This window comes from Canis lupus, chromosome 25 (genome assembly GCF_003254725.2).
Source record: "Canis lupus dingo isolate Sandy chromosome 25, ASM325472v2, whole genome shotgun sequence".
Lineage (NCBI taxonomy): Eukaryota > Metazoa > Chordata > Mammalia > Carnivora > Canidae > Canis > Canis lupus.
The window spans coordinates 28,740,879-28,764,442 of NC_064267.1; the positions used below are offsets into that span (position 1 = coordinate 28,740,879).

The following is a 23,564-nucleotide window of genomic DNA, read 5'->3' on the forward strand; positions in this document are numbered from 1 at the left end:
AGAAGTAACCATTATGTTTCATTTTATTTCTTTTTAATTTTTTTCAGTATTTTTATCTGATTTTTAAAAAGGAGAAATCTAGGAAAGCTCTTATTAGAATGTTTGTTATGTTTGGGGCAAGTTTAAAATGATGTTTTGTGTTTGTTTTGAGATAGTTTACCATTAATTAGTAATTCTTATAAAAGGATAAAGACTAAGCCACCAGGAGGGAACCAGATAGAGAATGGGGGTAAGGATATCTCTATCTTAATTAGTAGGATAGTTTATTTCTATAATTCTGACACCTGTCAAAGAATGAACTTAGTAAAGTCTAATTACCCAAGTCATGCTTCCTGGAATTTTTTAGGACAATTACGATTTTAAATAACTTGTGATGTTTTCATTGCAAGTTATCTTGTACCATTTCTGATCATGTGTTGTGAGTTTTGGTTTGGAAAATACAATCATCATACATAAACTTGGAATAAAGAAAAAGCTTACAGAATAACAGATTCTTGGCTCTTGTCCTTTTCATTTTTAGAACATGCAGTTTAAAAAAAAAAAAAAATCAGTCCCTGTAATATCCTGTGGAGAAAAGGAGGAAATTTATCCAGTGTCAGAACCAACAGCAGCAAATACCTCAAAAAACAGCCTGAGCTACTGTGGCCATGTGGGGCCAGGCATTGATGTCACATTACCCTGACTTGTTTTGGACTTGTACTTAAATCAGTAAGAGAGAATGCACTTGTTGAGGGATTGAGAGCCTTGATCCCTCCATTTTCTGGGCTTTGCTGTTGAAGGGAGGCTTCTACAGGATGACTTTAAAAATGGGGGGAAAGGTCTTTTCCTTCTTTCATTTCTTTTCTCCAGAGCAGCAATAGAATTATGAATGGTGACAGGGTACATCCCATATAAATAATTTGCAGTGTGGCAGATCTGTCATCCTCACTACATTGAAAAGGACATGAGAAATGTTCGAGGTCAGTGTATTGTCTTGCCTCATCACTCTCCTTTGAATATGCCACTGTGGCTTGTGCCCTTTTGACTTCTGAGGTCTGCTGCCACAGGCAAGAGACTCTTGATTGGTTGGGAGTAGGTGTCCCTCACTCCTGCTTAAGTATCTGCACATCAGGGAAGTCACTTGTCCTTTTGAGTCATTTCTTCTGACAAGGATGGGCCATAACTCCTTACTGATACTGCTTGTTAACCCTTCCCAATCACTTCCTCTTTGAGGAAATCACTTGACTTCTTTACAGGAGAACACCTAACTGTTTGAGGATCCAGCTTAGAATTTAATTGACCTCTACAGCCTTAGGCAGTACTTAGGTGCTGTGGGGTAGTGGGGACTTGTAAGTGTCATGTGAGAAGGGGGCAGATAACTAAACCCTGTAAACCTTCTACTTGGAATAACTTTAGTCCCTCCAGAACTGTGCTTGCCTGAGATAGAACTTGGCATCCTGTGAAAAATTATGACCTGAGACTTTTGAACTGCTGAGGAAAGTGATATCCAGAGCTGGAAAAGGGAGGAGAAGCTCCATAGAATATTAGCTGAATTTACATGCTGTTCTTGTAAGAGAAGATGATCAGTTCTACTTAATTCACTATACTTTTTACATTTTTTTCTATAATTGATTATTGATATGTGATTTTTTTTTTTCAGTATTGCCTGTCGGGGCACCCAACCTTACCGTGCAATGTGCTTAAATTCAAATCAACTACCATTATGTTGGACTGTGGACTGGACATGACTTCCACTCTCAATTTCCTTCCTTTGCCACTTGTTCAAAGGTATGTGCTGCTGCATCTGAGACTAAATGAGCATTGGTTTGCTGAAAAATGATACTGATTAGCATAAAGATTACCAGTACCTTGTGTGTTGTCCTTAGTTTACTTTGTTCCCTTAAAAATGTTCTTCATCAGAATTATTTCCTTTGGCTGGGTTGATGGAAAGTGTTGTATGGATTTATTGATTGACTTCTTTATTATAACTTCTTCTGAGCTTCTGTAAATGTTCTTGCAACTGCTCCGTGCAAGTAAGGTCATGTATATTTCATCTTTCTTGCTAATTCATATAAGAGCTGATAAATGGTCAACTGATGAGCCCAAGAATTGAATTTTAGAATAATTTAACTGCCTTTGCAGGGACTTGACATCATAGAGCCGACATTTCTTTTTGATAGGTATCTATGTGTTTTTTTCATAATAGTCAGCAATAGAAATTATAGAATAATATATGCAGCCAAAGTCCTTGTCTTAAAGCAGATAGATTACCTGAAGCCTATAGTCACCACTGTTTACTCTTACTATGACTTTAAGAAATTGGTTTCCCAGCTTGCAGTTAATTGAAAACAGCAATTTATAAGAGAGTTGGGTAATTAACAGAAGCAAATACATTCCCAGTAACAAAAAGTGGTACATAGGAGAGACAGAAAATCTATCTAAAGCAGATTTAAGAGCTTAAAAGCATAGCAACCTGAGCAAACTATCTAATGTATTTCATTCATTCCTGAAGACATCACTATATGCAATGATTATTCGTAATGATAACCTTCTAGAAAAAGTATAATTAAAACTCACCCTCTGGGTTTTTTTCTGAGATAAGGGATACAATAAGGGGACAGAGAATTCAGAGGTAATTCCAGATTACATTTTACGCAAAGCTGATAAAATTCAATTATAATCACACCCAATACTTAGAAATACATTTATTATCCACAGATATTATCTATCTATATATATTTATAATTGTTTCAGATACTGTAGGTATCACATATATTTCTGTAAAAAATGACTGACAAGTTATTTCTTACTAAAATAGCGTGATATTATTGTCTATGTGCCCTCTTTCAACTCCCCCACCCCCTCAGATTACAGTGTTCGTTTATTTGGTGTTTATCAGGAATCTGCACTGTGCTGAACCAAGGGATACAGACATGAATAAGACAACTTTATTTTCCTCATAGAGCTTATATTCTGTTGGGGAGAAAGTATTTTACAGTTGAAGATTTCATTATACTTGTGTTAAGAGAATAACTATATATTTGAGATAATTGCTAAAAAATAAGATATAAGGTACAAAAAGAGTTTCCGAAAGGGCTCCTACATGCTCTGTGAGATCATGAATTATCTTGGTGCTCAGTCCTGAATTGGGCAGACAATTCTGTCTGCATATTTTCCCTTTCTTATTCATTCTTGTCTTTACTTAATTCTGTATTCTCACAGCACTGATTCAGCATTGGAATCCCCTTATACTCTCTTCCCTTTATCATCGTTCTTCTATCAGAGAGAGGTTATACTTGTGGGATGACTGGCAGTCCATATGTAGTTCCTTATAAAGAGTATTTTCTGTTGCTTAGGCCAGAAACCTTGGAGATAAACTTGGCTAAAATAGTATCCCCAGTCCCTCCCTGGCCCTTCATCCTACTTGGCTTTTCTTCATAGCACTTATAGTGTATGTACATACTTAGTCTATATATTAGCTATCTTCTCCACTAAAAGTTTTTAAGGTCAGGGATGCCTAAAATAGTTCATGGCATATATTAGCTACTCAGTAAAGATTTGTCATAAGAATGAATCCTTTTATCTTCTCTGAATCCCAACCCTTCTTAAAGAGCGATTTTGCTATTAATTTTAATCTTTCTTTTTTATCTTGAACCTCTCCATCTTGATTCAGTTCTTCCCATTTAATTATACTCAGTCACTTCTAATTTTAATATTTTTAAATTTTTTTAAGATTTTATTTATTTATTCATGAGAGACACACACACACACATACACACACACACACAGAGAGAGAGAGAGAGGCAAAGACACAGGCAGAGGGAGAAGCAGGCTCCATGAAGGAAGCCTGATGTGGGACTCGATCCTGGGACTCCGAGATAATGCCCTGAGCCAAAGGCAGATGCTCAACCGCTGAGCCACCCAGGCGTCCCAAATATAATATATTTTAAAAAAGTTTTTAACCTTCTCTCAACTCTACTTTCCCCTTCAGCATTACTAACTCCTCTCCACTCTATACTTTGCCCATACCACCTACCAGAACATTGCTTACTAGAGTCAAAAATGACTTCCATGTCACTAGATGCACATTTGTCCGTTCTCATTCCTATAATGCACATTTGTCCGTTCTCTGGCCATCAGCTGGACCTTTCCTCCATGATAATGAGCTCCTCTGTTTTCCTCTTTTCTGACTTCCTCTTCTATCTACTCCGGAGATTCATCTTTCTCTAACTTACAGTCATATATCAGAATTCTTCAATATCCAGTGCTTGGCCAGTAGAGTCTCCACCAAGGGAATTTCCTAAATGCTTAGGGCTTTGATAACCATCTAAACAATAACCTACAAATGTATATCTTTAGTTAATAATTCTCTTCTGAGTTCCAGATCCATATACCCGAAACAACTACTGAGTTTTTTTTTATTCCTTGGATCTGGTTTGAAGTCACTTCAAAACTCAGCATGCCTCAAACTGAGTCCATGAGCAAACTTGGTTCAGAAGAGGAGAGAAGACCTTTCCAGATCTGGTTTTCCTCCTCAGTACCCTATGTTAGTGATTAGCAAGCTGTTACAAAAGCCAGAAAACTGGGAGTTAACTTAGATATGCCACTCTTTCTCACTGCCTATATGCGAGTCTTTCATGAAGCCTTGTTATTTTTACCTTCTCAAACACTCTAGAATCCAGTCACTTCTCTTTAGTCCTGCTATAAGCATGACCATCTTTATAGACATTACTGCCAGAGCCTCCTAGTCAGTTTCTTCAGTTCTAATCTTGCTCTCATCTGAATCCAGACCCATTTTTGCATAACTTTTTATTTTGAAATCATTTCAGATTTATAGAAAAGTTGCAAGAATAGTACAAACAACTCCCAATTACCCTTGTTAATATTTTATCATATGTGCTTTATCATTTTCTTTTGATATGTATGCTTATAATTTTTTCTGATCCATTTGAAAGATACAGGATGCTCCTTTACTACCTAAATAGTTGAGGCCTATTTTCTAAGAAAAAAGAAATTATTTTATACAATCACAGTATAATAATCAAAATCAGTGAATCCAGATAACACACTGACACTGTGTTAGTGTCTAGGCTGTATACCTTTTTCATATTTCCCAAGTTATACCAATGCGTATTTCACTCTAATACCTTTTATAGGAAAAAAAAAAAAGAATAGCATTACTGGTCCAAGATCAGTCCAGATCACACATTGCATTTAGTTGTCCTGTCTTTAGTCTCCATTAATCTGGAAGAGTTTCATAGTCTGTCTTTATGACCTTGTCATTTTTAGGAGTATAGCCTAATTATTTTATATAGCATCTTTCAGTTTAGATTTGTCTGGTATCTCCTCATGATTAGATTGGGGTTATTTGGATAGGAATACCACACAAATGTGCTATATTTTACCAGAATGCACATGGTGTCAATTTTCTTCAGAATCAACTTTTAGAAATATATATCTAATCTTGTCTCTCACCTCTTTAAAACCTTTCAGTGGTTTTCATTGCTTTTAGGATAAATACCAAGTTCATCTACCCCTCTAGTAGCTCACTTTTCATTTCCTTTCAGTTTCAAAGAAATCATATATCCACATATTTTTCTTTCAGCCATAAAGATTCTTTTCTTCCTCCCCCATCTTGCCTTCCCTTAGCCTACTTCAGAAGAGCATTTATACCTCCAGTTTCTGTAGGAAGAATATAAAGATAGCATTCTGATTGGATGAAACAGAGAGGAGGGTAAGTGGGCCTCTTTATGAAGTTTCACTTGAATAACGTTTTATATAAGATATCCATGCCAAAGGCTGGTCAGAATGACTGGAAGAGAGTATAGGCCTTGTAGCTGTCTTTCTCTATTCCCTCCAAACCCTGCCCTTTGACTCAGTTTCCCCTTTAATCTAGAACTGTCCAGATCTCAGTTCAGTCATTGTAGGCCCAGAGAATTCTTTTTTTCTTTTTTTTTTTAAAGATTTTATTTATTTATTCATGAGAGACATAGAAAGAGAGGGAGAAGCAGGCTCCATGCCGGGAGCCCGACGCGGGTCTCAATCCCGGGACTCTAGGATCGCGCCCTGGGCCAAAGGCAGGTGCTAAACCACTGAGCCACCCAGGAATCCCCCCAGAGAATTCTTTTGACGCTGCCTTGACCAGTTCCTCTTTAGAGAACTTTCTACTATATTGCATCATCATTTTTAGCATTTTGTACTCTTTTTGTATGATTACTTGATATGTCTGTCTTCCCTGCTTACTCAGAAGGACAGATATGTTTTATTCATGGTCATATCACCAGAACCTACGTACCTGACAAATAAAGATTCATTACTAAATGAGTGAAGATGAACACCTCATTCTTCTACAGTACTGTACCACATGTTAAGGCTGTTCTCTCCCTCTTCCCTCTTTATGGAAGCACCTCCTCCACTCTCACCTCCTAACTCTTATTCCCAGCTCTCGCACAATACCCCACACTGTCAAACATGCCCTTTCTGTGTGAACCTATAACACCTCTGATTACCACTTCACCACTTCATAGTTTCATTTTGTTTTGTTTTTCTTAAAATTTATTTATTTCATGAAAGACAGAGAGAGGCAGAGACACAGGCAGAGGGAAAAGCAGGCTCCCTGGGAGGAGCCTGATGTGGGATTCTATCTTGGATCCCAGGATCACGCCCTGAGCCGAACGCAGATGCTCAACCACTGAGCCACCCAGGCGTACTCCTTTCATAGTTTATATTTTATTCTATTGTAATTGCTGTTTACCATCTCCTTGTATTAAAGTGCGCCCTCCTAAAATTTAAGGATTATTTTGTGTACTGTCATATGCTTATACTTTGTATACTTTGCTCAAGAGTAAGCTCTTATTAATGTTTTTTGAATGAAGGAATGTGTATGCCTCTTACATTCTTTTCTGATTATAAAAGTAATACATTTCAAAGTAGAAAGTTAGAAAAATGAGGGCAGCCCCGGAGGCCCAGCGGTTTAGGGCCGCCTTCAGCCCGGGGTGTGATCCTGGAGACCCTGGATCGAGTCCCACATCAGATTCCCTGCATGGAGCCTGCTTCTGCCTCTGCCTGTGTCTCTGCCCCTCTCTCTCTCTCTCTCTCTCTCTCTCTCTCTGTGTCTCTCATGAATAAATACATAAAATCTTTTTTAAAAAAGTTAGAAAAATGAAAAGTAAAAGAAAGTGAATTGCATATCATGTTCATTCTACCTTTCACTTTTTTTTTAGGCAATAAATTACTTTTAAATGCCTTAGGTTATTTATATACTTACAGGAATATTTTACCTATTTTTTTAAATAAATAGATGAAGGGGATTAAGAGGCATAGACTTCTAGTTATAAAGTAAATAAGTCACAGAGATGAAAAATACAGCATAAGGAATATAGTCATTAATATTGAAATAATGGATGGTGACATTTGGTGACTACAGTTATCATGGTAAGCATTTAGTAATGTATAGAATTGTTGAATCAATAAATACTAAAATGGCAGATCTTGTATACATGTTTTTTCTTGACTATAATATTTTTAATGGCACTTTTTCTAAAAAATTGTTGAATGGGAGATGCAAAGATATTTCATCTATAATCATAATTTTTCTCCCATATTTTATTAAAGTAAATTTCTGTGGAGACTTCTGTCTCCTTGTTTTACAAAATTTACACAGTCGGGCACCTGGATAGCTCAGTCGGTTGTGTCTGACTCTTGATTTTGGCTCAGGTTATGATCTCAGAGTAGTGAGATCAAGCTCCGTGTCAGCTCCACCCTGGGTGTGGAGCCTGCTTAAGATTCTCTCTCCTTTTTCATCTGCCTCTCAATCCCCCACCCCACCCCCCATGCACACACATGCTAGCTCTCTCTAAAATTTTTTTTAAAAATTAAAAAAATAATTACACAGGAAAATTGTGTGATCATTAAGAGCAGTATAATAAATCCCTTTCCCTTTGGTAGCTTAAAGTGTACTGACTATGATTTAGTCATTAAATGAGTAAAACTCAGTGACCAAATATTTTTTATCTCTGTAGTCAGCATCCCTTTGCCATTTGGTAACACATTTCTGTGGCCATCATCTTTGATACTGTTGTTATGACATGGTTATTGCTTTTCCTTGAGCAATCAGTTCCATCTACTGGCAATTTCTCAAATCCAGAATAACTACAGGTGTTTTATAGAAGGCTTTGATGTTATTAAAAAATAGTTTAACAAGAGTTAAAACTACAGCTTCTGGGGGGCTCCTGGCTGGCTCAGGTGGAGGACCAATGTGACTCTTGATCTCAGGGTTGTAAGTTTAAGCTCCACACTGGGTGTAGAGATTACTTAAAAATAGAATCTTAGGGGAAAATAAAAAGAAACCTACAGCATCTGAACATTTTACTTTAAAAAGAATTGTCTGATAAGCAGTGAGGACATGTGAAGACTGCTGAATCAGTCATCTATAATTTGAGGGCTGATTCGTGTGTGGGGAACAGACAATGCATGTCCTGTGATCCAGTTCTCTTTACAAAGGAAAGTGGATATTTACAACCTTTCTTTAGAGAGTTAGCGGGCATGAGATGAGAACAGTATTCCCTTTGTTTTGTCATTATACTTTCATCTGAGTGCTTCGTTTTTAGATCTGATCTGACAGTAAATACATTTTTCAAGAAGTCTAGAAGTGAAGACACACATGTAACCATGAAATGAGATGGAAATTAAACCATTAATGATAGAATATTTTTCTGAGAGGTTAGAGCAGAGAACTCCCACAGTTTTAAAAAACAAGCTTATCAGGTATATTTTATACAAACCAAATTTATTCTGCTACTAGTAATTTTCATTCCTAAGTATGAAATCCAAAATTCTCACTTTTTGATAAATAAAAGCAAAATGTAAACAGAGAATAGGGAAAGGTATGTGACTTCATTATCCTTACATTCTTAGAACTTTTCCGTAAATTTGAAATTATGTCAGAATTAAAAGTTATCCCTCAAATTCTTATTTTTCTCTAAAATTAGATAGATGCATATTTTACTCGGGTTTTTAACCTTTTCTAAAAGACTGGAAAATATTAACAATATTTGTGTTTCTATTTGACTTTCATACCCTAATTACAAAGTCTGAACTTGATAAAACTATTTTGGCAAAAAGATGAGGGACTGTATATTAATTTGATTTCTGATTATGGAGTCTTTTAGTCCCACACCATTATTTTGCCCTTAATTTTTTACTTTAGAGACTAATTTTGTGATGAACTGCTAACATCCTGTCACCATCCAACTTGTACTACTGATGTGCTTTCTTCACATAACACCTTGGTCATTAAGTTTTTCTTTTCATCAGCATTTCTCCCTAAGTTATTTGCATTTTCAGCCTTCAGCATAATTCTTCTAGTCAACTAATAGCATACACTCAAATTCTGAGATTACCAGAAGTAAATGATATCTGAATCTAGATTTCTTAAATGTAACATGTACTTGAAATCAGCCTCACTATCTAGAAAGTATTCACCTACATATGCTGTCATTTTGTAATACTTAGGAAAACTAGGTTCATTTTCCAGAATTGGAAACCCAAGCCACAGGTGAGAAGTGACTAATCCATTTATAAACAGTGAATCTGGAATGTGGACTTGACTGAAATTCAGGTATTTTTATTTGCAGTGAATTCAGGCTGATAGGCAGCTGAGTGTTCTTGTCAGAGCACCTGACTCCTTGAGTCTGTTTTCTCATCCACAATATGATGATCCCATTCAGCTCTCCCCTCAGGCTTCTTGTCAAGCACAAGCAAGGTGAAGTCATGGGCAGTCACTGGAAAACTATAAAATGTTCTAGTGTCTCATCTTTCTTCTTTCCCTTTATTATTCTGCATAGGAGTCTTTCATCTTCCCAGTTTAGAGCTAAACTATTTGGCTTTTTAATGTTCTGTTGCCACATAATTCTTAAGCTTGTTACAACATGGTTATTTTTCATCTTTTCTATTAGTATTTTGGGTGGACATTGCTGCCAGTAATTTGAAACTGTTTTTAACTTTATGGAGACGATACAGTTACCATGAAATCACTGAGGACTATAATCTACTTAGGATAATTTAATCTTTTGTTTTGCAGTCCCAGGCTGTCTAATCTTCCTGGCTGGTCCCTAAAGGATGGAAATGCTTTTTTGGACAAGGTAATGATAACCGAGGCATATCTACACCCAGTGGAAAGCCATCTTGTGATACCAGAGCCACCCCTATTGTAATGTGACTGGTGGGCTCATTTTTTTCCCTCTGTGTATTCTCTGAAAAATCCCGAGATCCATGTGTAGGGTCTTCTATTTCTTTAGAAATAATCTAAACTTGGCGATTATTGTTTTTTAAGAGCCTTTTAGGGAATCTCAGTGTTCAGATTCAGGTCCAATTTGCTTGTGTGTAAAAATCTAGGAACTTCTGCTGCAAATACATTTTATCACCACAGAAAGAAAACTATTATTTTTAGAAATGCAATGAGAGTTTCAAAGGTAATGCCTATAGAGAGTTCCATCTATTTTCAGGCTGTACTAACTCCATGACTGGAAGGAGTAGAATTTTTTTTTTTAAACTTTAAAATCCTCAAGTATGTGAGTTTTAAACTGCTTCTGTCGGCAGTTAGGTAAGGTAGGGCTTTGAACAAAGTTTGCTTCTTACTCTTTGGGTGAGGAGAGGCCATGGAAGGTTTTAAGAAGGCAGTATCATTGTCTGATCAGATCACTCTGGCTGCCATGTAAAGAACAGACTACGAAGCCAGTGTTTTAACTTCCCAGGCAGTGTGTTCTTTTGGTTGGGGGAGGGGTATGTTCTTGGGTAAATTGTAAAAAAGGGTCTTCTCAACTATGAACTATGATCTTATTCCAGCCTTTCCTGGTAACCTAGAATGGGCAGCCTTATGTAGGTCATAAAAAAATGGTACAGTTCTAGGAATTTAGGGTTTGGGGTTCTGTTATGACTTTAATCACTGACTACACCTACAGTAAATGACAAATAACTTTTTTCTTTGAGGCTATTAAGTTTTTGACATTAGATTATCTTCATCATAATAATTCCTTCCTCAGATCAGTTTTTAGGCAGTCAATTTATAAATGAGAGCCAAAGATACAAAAAATGTTAAAACTGTAATCTAGTCATATTTTCTACTAAAAAGATCCAAAGTAAAGGATGGTTAAAAACTATAAAGCTCATCCATGCCACTCTTCGTCCTCTAAATCATTCTTCCTCTCTCAAATTTCACAATTTTTTTTTAATTTTATTTATTTATTCATCAGAGAGAGAGAAAGGCAGAGACACAGGCAGAGGGAGCAGCAGGCTCCATGCAGGGAGCCTGACATGGGACTCGATCCTGGGTCTTCCTGGGTCTCCAGGATCACACCCTGGGCTGAAGGCAGCGCTAAACCACTGAGCCACCTGGGCTGCCCACAAATTTCACAACTGAAAGACTGAATAAATTTGATTCTTAAAAAGAATAATCTGTGTAAGGCATTTTCTTCTTGTAGTAGGTATTGTTAAAGAAAGGGGTGGTATTTTTATAGAATTAATTTCTATAACTGCACCCCAACCTCCAGTGCAGGCCAAATGCGTATTTTGAAACCAGATTTCCCTCATAGTTAACTGTAAAATTATGTGACATTCAGGGACCTGTGCACCTGATTTCAGCCTGACTCTCCTGCTGGCTATAAATCATTGTTCCCTGAGAAAGGCTTGGAAGCATCCCATTACCAGTACATTGTGAGCGAAAATGACTTGCATGTGTATGTGGGAGCATTTCATTACAAGGGAGTGGTGAATAAAATACAGGGACACTGTGAGCGCACGGAATGGCAAATACGCTTTTCCAGGCCACGAAAGAGGAGAGCCTCTGAGGAGGCTTTGTCATGTGAGGTGGACATGCTCCAATGTGTAACATTATGGGGAAGAAGATTACATAGCCAATTTAAGACCAGGCAGGACTTTGAAATTTCCCATGATTTGTCTTTAATCATATTTAGCCTCATCCTAAGGGAGTTGGAAGTCTTCTCTCATTAAACATAATTGCTCATTTGTTTTTAGCTAACAGGTACACTATAATTAAGAACTGTTTCAGTCCGTTTTTGGCTCCGTCTTTCACTGTTTAAACAGTAATTCTATAGAGAGAAGCCAGTTTACAGTGGAAGGCAAGGGGAGGAAATCTTCTGTCAAGGTTCTGATATGAGACTTGTAAAATTCAAAAGGAAAATAACACATAGTTAATACCCTAATTTTAGATAAAGATTAAGAGTAAAACCATTCAGACTCTAATGTATAAAGACACGCATATATGACTATATAGAAAGGCATGTTCAGTGATGAATGAAAACATGATGGAACAAAATTCCAACAGTATTTCTCTTTTTCTGGAAAGAGCAAACTATCAGCCAAATACTGATTTTCACTCATTTCCTTATAAAATCATAAAAAATGTTAACCTTGATGAACCAAAAAAATCCTCCACTGATTTCAGTTTAAAGTAGGAGTGAGGGAAGACAGCAACTCTAGCTGCATGTGTATCAGCTGACAGCTGATCTCTAGTGGCCTCTGGAGGCATTGTAGCAGACCCTGTTGGTGGCCCACTCATGCCTCTTCCCTGTGCTATTCTCTCATAATTTCAGCTGCCAGTATGTCTACCAATCTGCCAGAGAGCTTTTTCCGTGAAGCTACACAAAATGCAGAAGTTTCCATGTAAATATCCCAGATCCTTTGCCTTTGGGGAGTGTGACTCCAAGGTGTATCTTCTACACCATTTCTTAGAGTTCCTGTGGGAGTAAGTTCCAGCTGCCCACAGTGGTATGTAGTTCAGTAACATATCCATTTTCTGCTCCTGTCCTTTCCCTTAATCACTCACCTATCCTGCTCTTTTCTCAGCGCTTCCAGATAAGCTTGCACTCACCCTTTTCTTGACATCTGTTTTTGAGGAAATCCAAACTAAGGCATATTAAATATGGTAGGTCATGAGCAGAGTGGGGAGTTGTAGTTTATTTTTTTTTTCTACGTAAGTATACTTTTTTCTTTTGAATGAAGACCTTTGGTTTATAGCCCTGAATAAATTGTATGCTCCGCAAAGACAAAGATTATGTTCATGGAGGTGATGGTGGTGGTGATGGTTTAATCCCTACCCTCTACTCTTCTTCTCTGTCCTTGCTTACCCCTTACCCCTCAACCCTTGGTAGGAGGAGAAAGAGGCTGTAAGTCATTTGTCTAGGACCAGAACTCCTAAGCTGATTGCATAATAAAATCACTAGATTTGCTTATTATAAATATAGGTTGCATGCCTCATCCCCAGACTTCTGATCCCTTGGGTCTTAGATGGGACTCAGGTATCTTTACTTCCATGAGTATTACCAGATCATTCTGATTTTGCTGTACAGGCTATATGACTATTACTTGGAAAGCACTGCATCATGAGTTAGAAAGTAGCATATGTCCACACCTGCCTTGAAGAGACATCAAGAAATGTACAAATTCTAAGTTAGCCACCAAACAGCATTTTTTATCCTGAATAAGACACTTAGCCTCCCTGGGCCTAAATAGGAAAAACAGTTGGCCTGAATAACCTTCCAGCTGCCCTCTAACTCTTTGGCAATCTATGATTCTTCATGGAAAGCTTGGTTTGGGGATGAAGTTTCTTTGGTGCTGTATCTGTTGGATATCTCTTCTAGAATTTTTTTCCTTTTTGTTACTTTTAGGAGCTAAAAGAGTGCTCAGGTCATGTATTTGTGGATTCTGTGCCTGAATTCTGCCTACCAGAGGTAAGATGAAAGTGATTCTTACTAGAAACAAAGCATATCTCTCAAAATGAAGTCAAGAAATAATTTTAAGGGGCTTAGCTTTGTTTTCAATTTGAAATGAATCTATTATTCTAGGCACATTATTATGCAGCTAAAATATAATCATTTAGGAGCTTTTTATTTTTTTATTTTTTTAGGAGATTTTTATATTATCTGTAAGAAATTTAACTCTGCTTTTTTGTATTCCTTGTTCTTTCTGTAATCCCCACCGATACTTTGTACCAGGGCATACAAAGGTTTAGAAATAGCTCAAGCCTCTCAGTTTTGTAATTACATGCCTGTGTCTTAGATTAGCCATACCTTTTGTAGTCCTGCTTACAGTGGGTATTTGGGAATTGCTGTTAATTCAGCCAATATAGTAAAATGTAAAAATTCTTGCTGACTTGAAATATCATATCAAATATTGCTTAAAATTCACAGATTCTGAATTGAGCCACAGGTACCTATTGCTTACATATTATTATCACAGTGAGATTGTTACGAGTTTGGGGCCAGTTTTATCATTTTAAAGGAAGTGAAGATCAATTTCCATTCATTTTAAAGACAGCTAATCCCTCAACAATGCTGGTCTCTAGAGTGGTGTAGATGGCATTCTCAACAGACAGTATAGGAAGACCAGTAGTTAGCAAGTCCCAGGTTCCTGAAGAAATCAACGAGAGGCTACCATTCTATTTTTTCCATGCACCTAGTGGATTATAGTGCCTATAGGAGATACTTTCACAGTTCAGTGCCAAAAGAAAATTTGGAGTACTGTTTCCCTTATTTTTGTACTCTCTTCCTGCCTCTCTTTCCATTTCAACACTTTCTTTGATACTCTGTAGATAAACTTTTCTGCTTTGAAGTATGTGTATGTGCCCTTTTGGGATAGTGGAGTGAAAGAGAAGAAGAAAGACAAAGCAAGGTATGGTAATTGAAGATGGCAGATAAGGGAAAAAGTTTGAGATAAAGTAATGAGAATAAGGGTGAAGCTAAAGAGTTACCAAGAATCCTGGTCTCTTCCTAACTGCTATTCAAATCTTTTGTCACCTTTATCTGTCATTTAGGAATTGGTGGGACAGGTCCCCATCTGTTCAAAGATTCCTAATCTCAAGTGCTACATTTATTTTCGGTACAGTACTGACTGCTGCAACCTTCAGTTCGTGGACAACAATGTAGAATTTATGAATTGATGTTCTGATGACTTTCTGACCTGCTCCATAAAGTACTAAACTATTAGAAATTGGAATTAAACAATTATCATTTCACAGTTCATCTTTTGCTGGGCTAAAGGATTATTGATCTATTGAGGCTTCTAGAGCTATATATATAAGGGTTTTCAACTCGTATTGCCTTGTAGTTTGTATCAAGTTAGTAATAGTCACTATTTTAAGGTAGAGGTAGGGCATTGTATGCTTGGGAGAAAATAAGAGAGTCACAGAATCAGGAGAGAGGTACTTACTCCAATTCAGTCTTCACAGACTTGAAGGTGAGCCAGGCAGACCTACTCCCAGTCTTCATGGAATTTATAATCTAGTACAACTACCTTAAACATTTTTGTATGCCTCAAAGTCCACACTGTAGACTGAGTAAGGTCTAGGGCAGTATAGTAAGCAGCTAGTAAATTATGAGTGTTTGACCCAGTTTATGATCTATAGAACCCAAGTGTCTATATACAAGTTGAAAATTAAAATAATCCTCATTGGATTTCATCAAGTGAAAGAATGTAAGCAAATATATAAATGTGAGTATATAAACATGGTTTGGATGTTAAATTTATTTCTCAGAAGAAAAATGTTTATGTAGGCACTCTTGATATATATACAGAGTGTATATATATATTTTTTTTCTTCCAGCTGTCCTCACCAGATTTTTCATCATTCTAGACTCTGTGGGCTGATTCTTATATATTAAAGAGAAATTTCAAACTCACCCAGTTTCTAAATGCAAGAGGGAGAGTGGAGATGCTTTTGAGCTTTCTTGTTGCTTCAACTGTTATTCCCTTGTTATCTTCCAGATCTGTCACTCTGTAATTATATCTTAATTTTCTTATTTATTTAGAAATGGTTCTAGAGAGAGAGTAGGGAACAGAACTAGTGAAATGTTACATGACCCCTCATTATGAGGGTATTGTCTTGGAAGTGTACGGCATACAACATAGAGTTAAGGGTGGTATAAATTAACTATAGCTATCATTAGGCATTTTATTCACACAGATTGCCATTGCCCTAGCAATGGGTAGCTTCTGACCTCTAATCTACATGCTGTCTTCAGGAGCTGATTATGTCTTGGTGGCTTTTTTAAATTAACTTATTTTGCATGTAAAATCATTCAACTAGAAAATACCGACAGCCAAAATGGCGCATCATCTCTATTATTTGCAAAGATGTCATGAACATCTTTGTTACTTTTTCTCTGTGGGAGACATATTAGTTCAATAACCCATTCTCCTAACTAAAACACTTCCTTGACTTACCCCATATTGCCCTTAGTGCTTCATATAGTTTCTAGAGGGAACTTTAGTGACTAAGATGATGTCTCTGAACCATAGCAACTCACTTTTTCCTATGGAAGGTGCTAGTCATAATGTTGCATTCCTCCAAAGACAGTGCACCAAGGCTTGCTTTGCACTGGCTACCACCACTGGGAGGGGACAGAGATGAGTCACACAAGATTCTTAACCTCAGAGACATTTAATACTGTCCAAGTGGTACTTTGAGGAGCTGTTGGGCAGAATGCTAACTGTCATAAGAGGGACATCCATAAAGTGTCTTGGCAGTTCTGAGGAAGAAATGTTTGTTTTATCTGGGCAAATCAGGAAGGCTTAATGGAAGAAGAGAATTGAGCCTTAAAAGACAGGTAGGACTTAAATATATGGGAAAAACAGTTCCTTCTACTAAAAAGGTTTTCATAAAATTTACTAAACAGTGGCATTTTCCTCTTTCACGTGACCCTAACAATGGAGTAAAAGGTAGATTTGAGTTTAAGCCTAGGGCAGAATATGAGAGTATAATTTCCTTTTGTGATTCTGCCACTAAATTTTTTTTGTTGTTCTACATCCAGCACTGTTCAAAAGTTACCTTAAAAAAAAAAAAAATGTTTACTCCTGCATTTGACTTGCATGCATTTCCTCTGCATGCTGCTCTCTCTGTTGCCAATAAACCAGTAGCCGTGGTGCATTATATTCTGGTTCCCCTCACAGCTTCTGTTGTGCTCTCTCTGCTTCATGGTAACTGGTTGCATTTGCCAGGCAGCAGCTGCTGAAGTGTTCTGTTGTCATTTACCCTCATATGTCAAACTCAGAACTCTATTTTAGTAAAATCAGAGTGCTGCTGGTGCACTGGCTGCATTCTCGTTCTTAGCCATCCTGTCATGCTACTTAATGTCAGTATTAGGAAATATCCTAAAATGAGAGAATAGAAGTGTTGCAGGAAAGGCATCATTATTCTGTAGTACAAAAACGACTTCTCTGCATTCTGACAGCATCATTTTTCAGTCACATCACGTTGATCTATGTGCCCTGAACAGATATGTATCATTCCCTCCCCTTTCTTTTCAGACCGAGCTAATAGATCTGTCTACAGTAGATGTGATCCTCATCTCTAACTACCACTGCATGATGGCACTGCCCTACATCACTGAGCACACCGGTTTCACAGGCACAGTGTATGCCACAGAACCCACCGTTCAGATTGGCAGGTGAGAGTGTATATCCGTATCCTAAGAGAAAGTACTCCTTTCTGTGGTGACTGTGTAATGGAGTGTTGTGCCAGGAGGGATTGGTGTCTCCTTCTGAGCAGCTAACCCAAAGAATTGGCATGAATAGACAACTCTCTAAATAAAACAAGTATTCGTTGAAATTGCCTGGAGATTAATGCAGTGAGTTGTCTTAGTCTTTTTTTTTTTTTTTTTTTTTTTTTTTTCTGTTTTTGAAACAAAGACTAGAGGAAGGTGTTCACCAAGACAGATCCTCTGTGCAGATGATACTAATTAGGGGAGGTAACGTTTGAGTTAAGACACCACAGAGTTGCGATGCAAAGAGCTTCAGGAGAAAGGAGCGTAGCACATTTAAGAAAAGAAGAAATTTTATTACTTTGTTTTCAGAATTTTCCCCCTTTATGATTTAATGCAGACTATAAATGGAGACAGCTTGTAGAAAATAGGATAAGTAATTAGACAGTTAAGTTTTTTTTTTTTTTTTTTTAGACAGTTAAGTTGACTGTACTTTTGACAGAGTGCAACTCAGAACTCTAAGGAGTAAAACTTCCTTTGACTCTGAGAATGCTCTGCCATTTCTCTCTCTGCATTCCCCCAAGCTTTCATGACACAGGTATTTGCTTCAAGTACCCATAACATCATTCAGTGAGATAAGTTATGTGAAGAAAATCACCTACCCCAGAAAAAAAGAGTTGAAGCAAACTAACAAGAATGGTGTCAGGTGAAGCTATCAAGACTCAAAATATGAGATCAAGATGTTGATATGGACTCTTAGCTTTGGGTTCTCATGTCTTGCAGAAGTATAACAAGATGGAATTACCGTAGGTGAAACAAAATATGTCCTCATTTTTGTGTCAGCTCACATTAAAGAACATGTAATGTGTACAGAGAAACATAGGGATCTGAGGAAGAGACATTATAGGGAAGTAAAACACAAGAGATGGATCAGTTGCAATGAGGATAAGCTGAAAACATTAGACTCTAGTCTGAAAAAGTTAAAGCATGAGGAAGGACACACCAGACTGTTCTTCATAGAGCTACAGTCAGAACGATAAGGCGCCTAGGTCCCAGATCTTTGAGTGCTGGAACTAATGCTGCTCTCTCAAGATGAAAGGAGGAGATGGGATTAGGAATAAATAAATCAGTGGAAATGAAATGAAGTTATTCAACATTCAAATGCTCGTAAATTGATGGCTTGCTATAGCTATATGTTGATTGGGAGAAGATTTAAGTTAATATGGATCATCTATACTGGATTCTGAAAGGGGATTCAAGATGTTGAAAATCTGTTTCTTGGTTTTTGGTCATCTTCTGGCCATCCAGGATTCTAACAGTTCTCTGTGCCATGTATTCCTCAGAGCACATGCATCATTGATCCTCTCAAGTGAAGCATTTCTTAGGTTGCCTCAGTTGTGATTCCATTAGAGTCCATCTTGTGATCTGCACAAAGAGCTGGTCCTTTGGCAGGTCTTTGAGTTAGGCTTTTAGTATGAATCCTTAGAGTATTCTTCCACCTGGAATTTTGTAAATTCCTAAAATGCATTTTCCAGTTTAAAATGTCCATGTAACATTGCCATAAAAAAACAGCCCTACCTACCCATGCTGCCACAAAAATCAGGTAGTTCACCGTCACATGACTTTTTCTCCCTTAGTATTTTTATTTCTCTAATGGCACAGGTCTTAAGAGTAGGATTTCAATCACAGGCTTGTATATTTCAGTGTTCAAAGATAAGATACATGCCAGGCTTGTTTTAAAGTTGAATTAACTCATTTATGTTCTAAATGTTTAACGTGGAAGTTTAATGAGATGGTTGGGGTTTTGTTCAGTTTTATGTATAACAGTATCCAAGTTTATATGCAACAGAGAGAAAGATGATTGAGGCAGCGGGGAAAGGCAGACAAGCCCATTTGTCTTGGCTACAATGTAGAGTGTATGTTTTTCTCATTCTTTTATGACTGTTCACCACTTTTTTCTTTAAACTCAGGCTTCTCATGGAAGAGCTGGTGAATTTCATCGAAAGAGTGCCCAAGGCTCAGTCTGCCTCCTTGTGGAAGAACAAGGATATTCAGCGGTGAGCAGTAGGCCTATTTCCCTTGACAGTCAACCCTTAGGCTTTGCAAAACGGTCTCATTTGTTCTCTCATGTTATGCTTTCACATTGATACTATTAGCACCAGAGGTTCACTTTTCCCTATTTTAGGGGAGAGCTATGTTTGATTCAACCAGCATATTATGAGAGGCAACTGTGCCATGTTTGAGGTATTGTGCTGGGTCTGAGAATTTTTAAAAACTAGTGAAACAATTGGCACTGTCTTTGAGGTACTCAGGGGTTGATGGGAAATCAGACCATTAATGGGTAAATTATAGTCTTAGATGGCATGTATTGTAAGAGGTGCCTGTTACAGTATTATATGCGCTCAGAAAATGAAGAATTTCTGAGTAGGGAAGCTGAGGAGGACATTCCTTAGGAAAAGACAATGAAGGTGGATCTTGGAGGACGAAAAGGACTCTTCCTGATAGAAAAGATCAGGAAGTGCATCCAGATACAGCATGATGAGATATAGTATATTTGGGAACTAGTGAGAAGTTTAGGATGAATTAGATTAGGAAAGCAGAGAGGAGAGGTGAGAGTTGAAACTAGAGAGGTACGTTGGAACAAGATAATGACGAATCTGATGTGTAGAGTTGTATATTACAGAGAGTAGGAAGTCCCTTGGTAGAGGTTTATAAGGAGGAGAATGATGTGATCACATATTTGTTTACGGGGAAAGTAACTCTGCAAGCAGCGTGGAGGATGAATGGGGGCGCAGAGACAAGAGCAGAAGACCATGGCTAGGACTGTCAGACAAAAATGTGTCGTTAGCTTTCTAGGTAATGAGTGTTCCATTAATGCCTATCCAAGTCCACGCTCTTCCAGCCACCATGCTACTGAGTTCTTTTTCCTTCTAGGTCAGTGATTTGTTAGCTCTCTAATTATCAAAACTTGGAATGTCTTGGTTTTTGTGAATATTCCTTCTATAAGAACATGTATATGCAGGAGCACCTGAATGGCTCAGTTGGTTAAGCCTCCTACTCTTGATTTCAGCTTAGATCATGATCTCAGCATGCCCCAGTCAGGCTCCATGCTCAGCAGGGAGTTGCTTAAGATTCTCTCCTGTGCTCCTCCCTCTTGCGCATGTGCACATGTGCATTCTCTCTCTCTCTCTCTCTCTCTCTCTCTCTCTCTCGCTATCTCTCAAATAATAAATAAATCCTTTTTTAAAAAGATTTTGTGTATGTAGCTGAGAGAATATGCTTTGTTTTTATACTATAACTCTTTCAGAGTTTGAGCATAAGTGTCCTCTGTGCATTCCTTTGTGTATGTGCTGTTTTATTTAACTTACATAGCACTTGGTGTGTGCCAGACACTATTCTCAATGTTTTACTTAATTCATTTAATTCTTTAACATCATTTTACAGAAGAGAAAACCACCACAGACAGGTTAAGCAACTTGCTCAAGGTCAGCCAACTAGGCTGTAGGATTTGAACTCAAATGCAGAGTGTGTGCTTTTAACCATTGTGCTGGGCTCCCTCTTGGGTATACATGTCTCTTCTGGAGTGCATGTGAGCCCCCTCATGAGAGGGAAGGGAGAGGTATGTGTAACTGCACATTTTCTCTTCTGTTTTATGGATCTTCTTTGTGTCTCTCTCTCCTTGATCAGGGATATGGTGTCCGTATGTCTTCATGGAAGGAAATGTTTTCTGGACACACACACACACACACACACACACACACACACACACACACGTCTGAGTCTTGTGTTTGTATGTAAATGACTTCCTTGATCTGGCTGTGTACCTGCTTATAACAAGGTCCCTTCCCCTTCTCATTTTGCATTCTTATTTTCAGCTGCTTTTCCTCCTGCCCATTGCTATCCCTCCTAACCCTTTTCTTTTTAATTTTTTTTGGAATATTTTATTTATTACAGAGAGAGAAAGCAGGAAATGGAGGGTGAGGGACAGAGGGAGAAGCAGACTCCCCACTGAGCAGGGAGCCAGATGTGGGGCTTGATCCTGGGACTCCAGGATCATGACCTGAGCCAAAAGCAGATGCTTAATTGACTGAGCCACCTGGGTGCCCCCCTCGTTCCCTTTTTCTTTCTCTCTCCCAGAGCCCACTGGACCACATCAGACATAGTTGTCTACCTTTCCCTCCTTAGAAATTTTAGGACTTTGTTTTCTATGTGGAACACGTACACCTTGGCTTCCCTTACTTCCTCCTTTTAAATTTATACCCTTTATGATATTTTGCCACAAATAATTTTGGCACACTAGAGGTGATGTTCAAAGGTCACTGTTTCCTGGCTTCCAAACTCTGGGCCAAGTCTTAGGAAGTCCAACATCCTTATTTTGCCTTTTCTTCTATGACCTTGGGCAGAGTCCTTGGCAGTTTTCCTTTGCCTCCCATTCTTTGTAAAATACAACAAGATAACTGGCTTACAAAAGAAGTGCCACCGTTTATTAGGGAGAATTGAATTGAACTTGAAGGAGTAGGGCACCTGTGTGGCTCAGTGGTTGAGTGTCTGCCTTTGGTTCAGGGCGTGATCCTGGGGTCCTGGGACCTGGAACCTGCTTCTCCCTCTGCCTGTGCCTTTGCCTCTTTCTTTCTGTGTCTCATGATAAAAAATAAAATCTTAAAAAAAAAAAAAAAAAGAACTTGGAGGAGCAGAGGGCTAGGAGGATGGGGTGGCAGGGGGGAGCCTGAAACTTATTTCCTAAGATGCTGAGGAAATCTCCCTTTTAAAAAAGGGTGCTTTAAAAAAGGGGGGGGTGCTTTTTGAAAGATAAAACCTTGAACTTGCTATCTCGCCACCTGGTGGGCAAAAATCTGAAACTGTTAAAAGCCAACTTGGTAGAGAAGCAAGGAGAATAACTTGCACTATTGGAGAAGACCTTCTTTGCTTATTTGATGTATCATAACCATATTTCTGGTTCTGGTCAGGTATTTTGTTTTGGCTCTTGAAGCACAAGATGAGCCACCGTTACTGATAGAGAAAGAGAGGAGTCTAATTATTGGAAAGGGTATGCTGTGGTGGTAGAGAAACAAACCAAGCAAGCTATGTCCTCTTTTTCTCCTGGATAAACTCAGCATGAATATTACAAGTGGTAGAGGAAGTTGAAGAGCTGTTTTGCAATTGACATCAGACAAAAAGAGTTCTTTTGAAATATTCACCTAGAATTTAACCTTGGGCCAGAATACTAAAAGTGCTTCATTTGAATAACATTTATGCCAAAGGATTTACATCATTTTAAAATTTCTCTCTGTCTCAAGCCAGTTTCTATCTAGTGTCCCAAAGTACTGTGGCAAAACTAAATTGAGAAACACTGTTTTTTGCTATTACATTGACATTTTTCCCAAGTGATATGAGCTCTGTCTTATTTTTTCATCCCCCCCCCCTTTTTTTTCCCTCTTTAATGCCTGTACTTAGTTTATCCAAGAGGGGTTCTCAGGTAGGAAGCACAAACTCCGGTGTCTCCTGGGGATGGGGAAGGTAAATACAGGAGTGAGGTGGACTTTGGGTAACTGTGGACCAGCGACCACACCCATCTAAAGGGGCAGCTGACACACAGCTTCAGCAGATCGTGGCCATATGGAAACGTGAGCCCATTGCTGCCAAATCTTCCTTTTCTCTTCTTTTTTTAAGAGAAACTCAAAATCTGGATGTTTTTAATGTGATTTTTTTTTCATCTTTTTAAAATGTTGGCTCACACATTAAAATAAAATCCTGTATGATCCAAGCAAAACACCTCTGAATTGGATTTGAGACTCAAGCCCCCAGTTTTTGACTTAAACTTTACACAGGCTGTCTCTTGGTTAAGTGCCTAGAATTGATGCATTTTAGTAGATTGTTATTTAATAAGACCATGAACTAAAGAAAATAATAAATTAAAATCTTTCAGACTCATTGGTCAGAGGGATCTGACAAATTCTCTTAAATCATTTGAAGTTAGTTTGAGTTAGCATTTGATTTAGTATTAGTATGTAAACCCAAAGAAGCTATTACTCTTGCTTTTGGCAGCTGTCTGATTCCCTGCCTCAGTCAACACTGCTCCTTGAGATTTAT

At 38.0% G+C, this 23,564-nt stretch overlaps 1 protein-coding gene across 3 annotated transcripts in view; it reads left to right on the plus strand.

The window, feature by feature from the left end:
• Nucleotides 1-23,564, plus strand: part of INTS9 (integrator complex subunit 9) — a 101,112-nt gene that overhangs the window by 32,506 nt on the left and 45,042 nt on the right. For 2 of the 3 annotated variants that reach the window (XM_025462949.3, XM_025462952.3), the window contains exons 2-6: nucleotides 1,640-1,767; nucleotides 10,061-10,121; nucleotides 13,665-13,727; nucleotides 17,302-17,441; nucleotides 19,445-19,531. In XM_025462949.3, the coding sequence (XP_025318734.1) occupies nucleotides 1,640-1,767; nucleotides 10,061-10,121; nucleotides 13,665-13,727; nucleotides 17,302-17,441; nucleotides 19,445-19,531 (479 nt within the window). The remainder of the gene's footprint in view (nucleotides 1-1,639; nucleotides 1,768-10,060; nucleotides 10,122-13,664; nucleotides 13,728-17,301; nucleotides 17,442-19,444; nucleotides 19,532-23,564) is intronic. The other variant, XM_025462950.3, reaches the window with a different exon arrangement.